Source organism: Myripristis murdjan, chromosome 4 (assembly GCF_902150065.1).
Source record: "Myripristis murdjan chromosome 4, fMyrMur1.1, whole genome shotgun sequence".
NCBI classification, from domain to species: Eukaryota; Metazoa; Chordata; class Actinopteri; order Holocentriformes; family Holocentridae; genus Myripristis; species Myripristis murdjan.
The window spans coordinates 27,242,643-27,251,537 of NC_043983.1; the positions used below are offsets into that span (position 1 = coordinate 27,242,643).

An 8,895-nucleotide genomic window follows, 5' to 3' on the forward strand; every position below is an offset into this window, starting at 1 on the left:
TATTAAAATGTCTCTTGCATACTCCAAAATAGAAAGTTTGCCCTCACCTAAATCATCTTGAGTGGTGATGTGACACAAAATGGGATTTTCACCCCAGTAATGACAAAATTCTGCAGGATGTCCTAAGTAAGGTTTTATTTTCAAGATGTGCTAACGTGACTCTATGCTACTTGACAAAAAAAAATTGTGCAAGTGACAAATTCTCTTACACAGGAAGAAGAAAAACAGAAAACTCCAGATCAACAGACTGGCACAAACTTCAAACTCTTGTAGAACAGAGGGTGTAGTTGTGCAGTCTAGTCAAAATCCCAAATGAGTTGTACTGTCCAGCTGTGACCCAAAAAGATTTAATAGCCATTTTGTAGCATAAATTTTCATATCCATTCCCATGTAAATGACTGTAGGGGAACGTGAGCTGGAAAACAGTGTATTTGCTCATTAGTCCTGCTGTTACATTTGAACGAATCACTGATCGTGGCAGCAGCTGTATTCTCTGTCTTTGTTATAAGAGCTCTGCCTCCCAGTCCTCCTGCTGCAAAGCACCATGGGAGCACTGGATACCTGTGCATCTCATATCATCCAAGTTATAGTCATCTTCCTCCTCATCTGGTACTGGAGAAAAAAATATTAATACTACTTGTCAGTGTGATATCTTGCTAATTCATTCTTACATCTAAGACAAAATAGTCTGCGCTTTACAAATCTTAACTTTTTTTTCTACTTTGGGTGGAAGTCACTAAAACAGAAACTTAGTTGTGCATCAACTGCAAAACCATTTTCTATGTAATTACTTTGCTCCTGGTCATTTAGTCGCAGAGCAGAGCCGTCCCAGGACAGTTCAACTGAGGGCTCATCCAGCAGGAGGCGTCTGAGGTTACAGATGCTTCCGCTCAGGGCTCTGACTTTGGGACAGGTGGACCACAGCCTGGCCAGGGGAACACACACACACCTGACAGCACAGACAGAGGGGAGGGTACCTGGTCAGCTGACCCTGCTACAGACGTGTAGTGAGCCGTGCTTGAACATTGTCTGAATGTTACAATAAGCCTTCATAGGTAGAATTTGGAAGAATAAGTCATAAGGAGCTGATCTGGTAACTGGTTTATGCTGACAGCCGCCTCCTGTTCCTTTATGTGTAATAGACACCACAGAGGTAAATATAATGCTTCATAAGACATGAACTTTAAGACATCTTAGATAAATAAGCATTATATATGATCCAGCGCATGAGTGAATTTATAGGAATATGTCAGTCACTAACTAGATGGTTGAATTAATGTTTTAACAGTTTCCTTTAGGTTTGACAGCAACGTGCTACTGCAACAAATCTGTCACAAAACAACAAACTACTACGAAACAGTCACAAGTGAGTTAGGTTAATCTGCATTTGGCATTTTTAGTGTTCAAAATGAGTTAAGTGAAGCAGTTTGGTTGGTTTAAAGTGCTTTTCGACTGTCGGCGGGAAACTGACAAGTGAACTTGGGACTTGTCAGAATGTGTGAAGTTCAGGGACTGCCTTTCACTCCTTTTTTGTTTGCTAAGAGTGGTCTAACATAAGACAGGCCAACAGTATATCCTGTCACACACCACTCATGACTCAACCGATGAAATTTGTAGGAATGATGCATCTTATTATTACTTGTCTGGACTTTTAAAATTACAGTGATTGGTTTTACAGTCCAATATATCATGTGTTTTGCTATCAGACACTGCCATTCTGATATCATGTTTAATTTCAATTTGACTTCTGGTTCCAGATATTAAACATTACTCCTTGGTGAGGTGTTGAGATATTCTAACAGAATGGTCTGGGTATGGCATCGTGAAATGAGAAACTAGGTAATGTGATGCCTGCAAAGAGGGAGAACCTGAAGGAGACAGTTTCTTCCCAGCCAGTCAGAAGTACAGCCCACACAGTCAGGGCAAGAGTTTCTGAGCCTGCAGGCTGTGATATGAGGCCTCTGTTCACTCTGTGCATGTTGAACCCTGCACTCTGATTGGCCGCGGTGACACTGTCCCTCCTCGTCCTCCCTGAGACCCACCGGCCCTCTCTGTAAATCTCCTGCTGTCTCTCGCCATCTGCCCCGAACTCCACTGGATACATCATCTCTTCTCCATCTGTTATAAATGTTAGGTTTCATTTATGGAGGGGAAAAAATCTTGTTTTAATCAAGTAAGTTTACTATAATTTTTACTTTATTACAAAAACAGCATGGAGAGATTGTAAAATGTCCTTGACAAACATCCACAAAAAATACAATATAGGAGTTGAAAAACAGCCTCCTTCCTTGACTCTTACAGTACACACACTATTATTTAAATCTTTTTTTTTTTCTTCAGGAATTCACAACTATCCAATTTTCCCATTCACACAGTTTTCACAATATTTTGAGTCACATGGAACGCACCCAGCTCTCGGCTACAACTGAAAGTAAGACAGTAAATGGAAATGCAAAGTTTCTGCAGGAAACTGAGGCCATTAGTTCTCACACCGAGGCTTTTTCACAAAAAGCCAGAGTGGAGATAAACACCACGGTTTGCTCAAGATACCAGAGGCATGTAGCTAATCCAGCTGTTTACCTATCTCCATCTCCTCCACATCTGTCTTCTGCTCTGAGAGACAGTCCTCGTCTTCTCCTCCCTTGGTCTCATAGAGTGCAGAGGCTTCATCCCATTCGCCGCTCCCTTGCATCCATCGCCTCTTCAGCTCCTCTGACCAGTACAGCAGCTCGCTAACCAGGGTCCTCCGCAAGATGTTGTTGTCATGCAGACTGGGGTAGGTTATGCTGTATAGCTTACATGCAAACAGATTGAAAACAGGTCCGAAAATCACTGTCACTGCAACTTGCATTCATTAATAGCCTTTAAAACTTGTTACTGATCTTTGTGATGACTGTACTCGTTAAAGGGGCAACAACTAGGATTATTACTGTCCCATATCACAAAATAACCAAAATAAGTGTGGCTGATGGTCAGGGTTGTAGATAAATACTCAGCGGCTACTTCCAAGCCCACAAAGTTGGGAAATGTTGAGGGCCATGAGTCTACATATCAATGCACTCACCAGTGTATGTGAAAAGACCTGAGCATTCTCCCTGGGCAACACGTCATCTCTTGTGTAGCGTCTCTGAAACACACCAATCTGGGAGCAGAAGCCGACTCTGTCCTGCAGGCCCGGCGGCGCCCATCCCACACCAGTGAACTGCACCTCGTAACCATGCTGAAAACACACCTTCAGAGCCCTGAGAGGAGACAATCAAAATTACAACCAAAATTACAATTGTTGTACCCTTACTGCTGTCTGGCTGCACTCGTCAAAGCGCTCCTGGATGCTTTTCACTTCAAGTCATTTCCAATTTACAGAGCTTACAGACCACCGTACTGTTGGTTCGCTAGCAAAAGTACTCCTACATGATGATGGCCGAGGTGTTTTAGCTGCAGCTTGTTCTCTGATGGACTACTTAATTTGACTTAATCATTGTGATGCGTCAACACACGTAATGGAAATCAACAAATTTTCGCAACTGCTTACATCAGCAAATTGCAAAAAGCCCCAGTTGGTTGTGAGGGCGTGACAGCGAAATCTGATATTTCCTAATGTTTTTAACAGCTGCTATCAAACTCCATTGCTGCTTTGCCAGAGGCATCTCCCTGTGATGTTAATTTCATCAGTTATCTCAGTTATTAGCTGTTTTTCACTAGAGATTTTTGCAGTCATTTTCCTTCTCTGTCCCATTATTCTTGTGCCTCTGCACTGTGTTTTGTTCACTTAAATCCAAAAAGGCTTGAAACCGATCTGTAAAAATTTCATACCAGGACTGGAACTGAGCTCTGGTCCACTCAAACTTATGGTCCCTGTGCCTGAAGCCTTTCAGTCCCGGGAGAAGGGGGTTGAACTCAGAGTTTGGGGTGCTGACGATAACCGTCCCCGGGGCCATATAACCAAACACCACCTCCGAGAACCGCTCCACATCATCAAGATGGAGGTGCTCTATGCTGCAGGTACATGGATGGAGAGATGGACAGACAGGGAAAGAATGACAAGGCAGCAAAAATCACAGAATTAGAAAACCAAGGAGAAGGAAGTGAGGAAATGAGAAAGTCAGAAAGAGAGCACAGTAAAAGAAAAACTTTTAAACTAAGACTGATGCACCCCATAAGGAATTTCCGAACAGGAATACAGGCATTTACAGCTCTATAGATGTCGCCAGATCAAATCCTCGGAGGCGGGAGTCTTTTTGGGTGACTGAGCCCTCGTACAGCTCAATCTTCAGCTGATCAAAACCAGGCACCAGATAGTCACTTGTGAGTGGGTCTAACCCATGCCTGAAACAATGAAAGAAACGGCACACATTGTCATGCTCTCATAGCAGTAAATTCATTACATTAAAACATTTATGTGAAAAATCAGGAGCACAGGTGTACCTTCAAATCAATCATCTTTGCTTTTAAGAACCGTAAAGCAAATAGCTATAAAATGTTTCTTTTCTTTTTTTCCAGCTGTGAGCCAGTAAAACGGAAAAGCAATATCACTGCTTGAGTTATTTTTTGTTTTTTCCCTTCTAGCAGTACAACACAAAGCTATGCAACTGTTTTTCTCCTGCAAGACAGTAGCTGGGTTTCTTCCCAAAATGTTTCACATAATTTAAGGGCATCTGATTAAAAAAATGTAAATTAATGTACGTTTCCATAATGCAAATTATCCTCAAAGGGTCAAGTTCAGTTTTATTTAGAGCCCACAATCCCTCCCTCTCTCCACTGCATGCCACAAACAGTCAAATGATGTTGGCACTACAAATTGGCAGTCCGTGCACAACAGAACAATTATTGTGGCTCTTTGATAGCTCTGTGCTAAATTACTAGGCTAGTGATTACTCGCGGCTTTTGTCTGACAGAGGAATCGCTCCCCGGCTCCCCGCTACATCATTGAGAAGAGTATTAACTCTTTTGCAAAAAAGACCAAAACTTCCTCAAGTGAGTGTAAAACCTTTTTTGCAAAACTTCAATCAGCTCAATCAAGCTTTTGTAATGCAATATTTCAAAATGCGCATAAAAATACTTTGATGGAAACACGGCTAGTAAAACAGAAAAGTCAATGCGAAGGATTCCCCTTTAAAAAACAATTTACAAACTCATACCAAAATAATCCCTTTCAATTATCAATTATGAGCCACTAGAAGTGTGTGTTGGTGTGTGAATCTGCAGAGACCCTGCCCTCTGCACTGAGGGAGAGGATGAGGATGAAGAGCGACGTGGTGCTGGCCTGTTGTCTTGGACAGGGAGGTGTCGGCCAGCAGTTAGCTGAACGTTTCGTTTACAAAACGCAATGACAAGTTCTGTTCATTCTGCCTTTAAACAAGTTCAGATGAAATTTGATGAACTGGAGAAGAGGGCTGAGTAGGGAGAAAGACAACCATCCTTTTTCTCTGAATTCTAAGTGAACACTTTACATCCAGGTGTCTAAATAATGAGCAAAGTTGTTCTGTTTTGTTTTGTTTTTTAAATTTATACTTGATGTATAAAACAAAAACTAATCACCATGTAATAAGTTACAGGCTCTGTTTTTAATGTGCCGTGATGAGATCCCTTTGTTCTCATTTTATACATTTGAGTGGTTCCTTGTGAATACGACTACTGATAAAATATTAGAAAGCTATTCCTGTGTGTCATGCTTGTTGTTGTAATAGGTGCAGCAAGATACACATAAGACTTACTAACTTAACAGTAATGCATGCAGTCATACTTATCACACATCGTTTCTGGGTTCTTACATCTTCCTCTTAAGCACTGTTTTGTCGATGTCCACTCCAACCAGCAGTTCAATGTCATGATGAAACTTCAGCTTTTTGAGGAGGGCACACTCACTGCACCCCAGGTCCACCACCTACCATGTGAAGGAAAACAAGTTACACTTGATTTGCCTCATGTGAGGAAAACTGAAATTAAAACAACACAACAAAGGAGTGAACATTTTTTGTTTGTGGCTGGAGTGAATGGAGGTGAGAGGTCAAGGTCAAGGTCTCTTTAATAGTACCAGAAGGTAAATTTGTTGTGCAGACAGGAACTCAGCAATCCCAGTATAACCCTTTAACTGCCTGCTCGACCATTTGGTAGAGCACATTTTCATCCACTGCATATTTTTGCAGGTAAGCATATTTTCTCAAAATATTATGGTTTTAGAGATCTAACTGAACATTTTCTTTGAGCATGTATCTTTATTCATAATAAATAAGTTTAGTAAAGGTCAAATCATTTTCCAAAAACATGCTCGACCAAATGGTTGATTTGTCATTTTAAGGTAAAGCCAATGACGAAAAGCCAATGTAAATAAAATGGACTCCTGCCATGAAAAAAAACCTTTTGATCTCATTTTTTTAGTTCCATTACAAATATGCTAAAATAAATTCATGGTGTGATTATTTAACTGTTTAAAAACATTTTCAACAAATGGTTGATTTGGTATTGAATGGTAAATGTAGTCATAAGATAACAATTTTATCCAATGAAATCCATGATTATTCACCCTTGTTATTATCATGTAATTAACAGTATTTCATAAAATCTTTGAATGAAAAAAAAAATCCATCCTTACAATTTTTTTACCATGTCTAAAATGTTTTAAAATTGCATGCGGTAAATATTTAGACGAAATACATAAAAATAAAATTAGTCTGGTAATACTGATTTCATGGTCACAAACCGACACGTTGATATACAAGAACATATTGCAGCTATTGTGTAATGACATTATTTTATTTTTATTTTACTTTTCTTTGTTTGTTTTACCAATTATAGAAGGTCACTAAGACGTTTTATAGTGCAAGGTCACACACTTCTCTCTGATGCTGGTCTCAGTGATGATGATGACGACAATGTAGATGATCCTGATTACCAGCCCACACAAGTGTAAGTGACAGGAGACTCTTTTAAATCAATGAATGAGACTGAGGCTGGCTAAACAAGCAAATCTTCTGCATTACCATCCCGTAAGAAGAGCAGAAAATGGAAATGTGCCTTGAAAATAGTTTCCTCGGTGGAGTCAGACGACACTCCTGAACCAAGTTCACCATCAGACCCATACAAAGGTGCAAGGACAAAATGGAAAGGTGAAGATATTGAGGAATTCCAGGTTCCTGGTGCAAGATTTGAACCCTCTGAGGGTGGCATTAGGTGTGTGGAGGTGGAAATTCCAGAAATGGCATAATTTCCTGTGTTCGAATGGAAACTACAATGTTTTTTAGCATACCAATAGAAAAAAAGTGGACCTAATACCCCAACAAAACATCTGAAATGTACGTTTCCTCAAAAAGTTAATATTTTGTATGACTTCTTCTAAGTATTTTGATATTTGTATACACTTTGGTACTTTTACCATAAAGCGTCAGGTCAACCGTTTGGTAGAGGTCTATATCTCAAAAACTGTGGGGTCTGTTTTAAAAAAAATCATTGATTGTTGTTATTGTTGTCCAAATGCAATAAGAAATGCTTACAAAAAAAAATTTCTATTGCTGTTTTCTTGGTGGGGCAGTTAAAGGGATAAAGTCACAGCCATGCAACAGACATCAGGACAGACAAATCACATAATAGAAAACAATAAAATCATCCCAAAATATATATAGAAAAGTACCTCAACATCTCCATGGATCCAACAAGTTCAATATGAACAAGATTGTTCATCTTGTGGCCCTACTATTTAGCACTACAATTGCTGTGGGTAGAAAGCTATTTCTGTACCGTCTTGTCCTACCCTTAGGGACCACAAAACGACAGCCAGAATGAAGGTTCTGGTGTAATGTAGTCCAGTACAAGAACTCTGCAAACTACAACCTCAATAATAAATACAGAATTGAATTAAGACATTTTCCACAATGTCAACAAAACCTGAACATGATAAACTTTCCTAAACGGTGGAATTTAGCCTACTACTTAATGGACCTGATAAAGAGGCCACTGAGTGTACATGTGATTTCTTTGTATGTATCTGTCATTGGCATTATTTTTCCATATTATGGGGTATTATTGTTTATACGTATTGGCTGTTTTTTTTTTTTTTTTTTTTTTTTCTTCAAGATTTCCGCGTAATGTGAAACCCTTCCTGTATGTGTTTAACTGGGCACCGTTTCTTTAGCAATTAGCGATACGCATACATGGGGGCCAAACTAGTGCTTTAGCGCCCTCTTGTGGTGAAGCACCACGCCCTACATCAGGGGTGTCAAACTGGTGACATATAGGGCCCAGAGACTGCAGGTTTTCATTCCCACCGAAACCTCCAGCAGGTGATTTCACTGATTAGTCCCTTCTCTCTGCTTGGAGGTGAGGTGATCAGTGAAATCACCTGGAGGAGTTTCGGTGGGAATGAGACCCCGCAGCCTCTCGGCCCTTCATGGCTCCAGTCTGACATCCCTGCCCGACATTATGGGGGGGAATTCCACCAACGGCTGTTATAGATTCCGGATGATTTTGTTTGTTAACGTAACGGCAGTTTCATTTGGACAAATTGGTCGTCAACTTAGTGGCGTTAAGTTGACGACTAACCGAACACAGCATAACGTTAGCTGCTAGGTAACCCTTAAGGTAGGAGAGATGCTAGCTCTGTCTTTTTTAAGTTATCGCAAAGTTTAAGTTGTTTTTCCAACGTGCCGAAGTTAACTTACCTTTCTGGGTTTGTTCTTCAGGATAAAATCGATGACAAATTCGTGTCTCTGTTTGTGCAGCGGAGGGCTGAACAGCGGATCCATGGTTTGAGTCGTTCAAGAGAAACAAGGCGTGCTTCTTCTGCTGTTCCTACTTCTTCTGCTTCTTCTTCTCCTCCTGCTTCTTCTGCTGTTCCTACTTCTTCTTCTTCTGCTGCTCCTACTTCTTCTTCTTCTGCTGTTCCTACTTCTTCTGCTTCTT

General features: G+C 40.4%; 1 protein-coding gene across 1 annotated transcript; it reads right to left on the reverse strand.

Annotated features, from left to right (window-relative positions):
• Positions 1–120: 120 nt before the first annotated feature.
• Positions 121–8,895, reverse strand: henmt1 (HEN methyltransferase 1). The gene is made up of 9 exons (XM_030049843.1): positions 8,655–8,895; positions 5,772–5,884; positions 4,192–4,326; positions 3,814–3,996; positions 3,065–3,242; positions 2,581–2,794; positions 2,043–2,118; positions 792–949; positions 121–612 (listed from the first exon to the last, which is right to left on the reverse strand). The coding sequence occupies exons 1-9, from the start codon at positions 8,736–8,738 to the stop codon at positions 503–505; spliced, it is 1,251 nt and encodes a 416-aa protein (XP_029905703.1). The 5' UTR covers positions 8,739–8,895; the 3' UTR covers positions 121–502.

Bases quoted from the DNA above. Each gene is read 5' to 3' on its own strand.
- henmt1 (XM_030049843.1), bottom strand. From the start codon at position 8,738: ATGGATCCGCTGTTCAGCCCTCCGCTGCACAAACAGAGACACGAATTT. The intron at 950-2,042 runs GTGGGTCTCAGG...CTGTGCTGTCAG, and splicing joins GAGATTTACAGAGAGGGCCG to GTGTGTGTGTGTTCCCCTGG. The intron at 613-791 runs GTAATTACATAG...TTTTTTCTCCAG, and splicing joins ACTAAATGACCAGGAGCAAA to TACCAGATGAGGAGGAAGAT.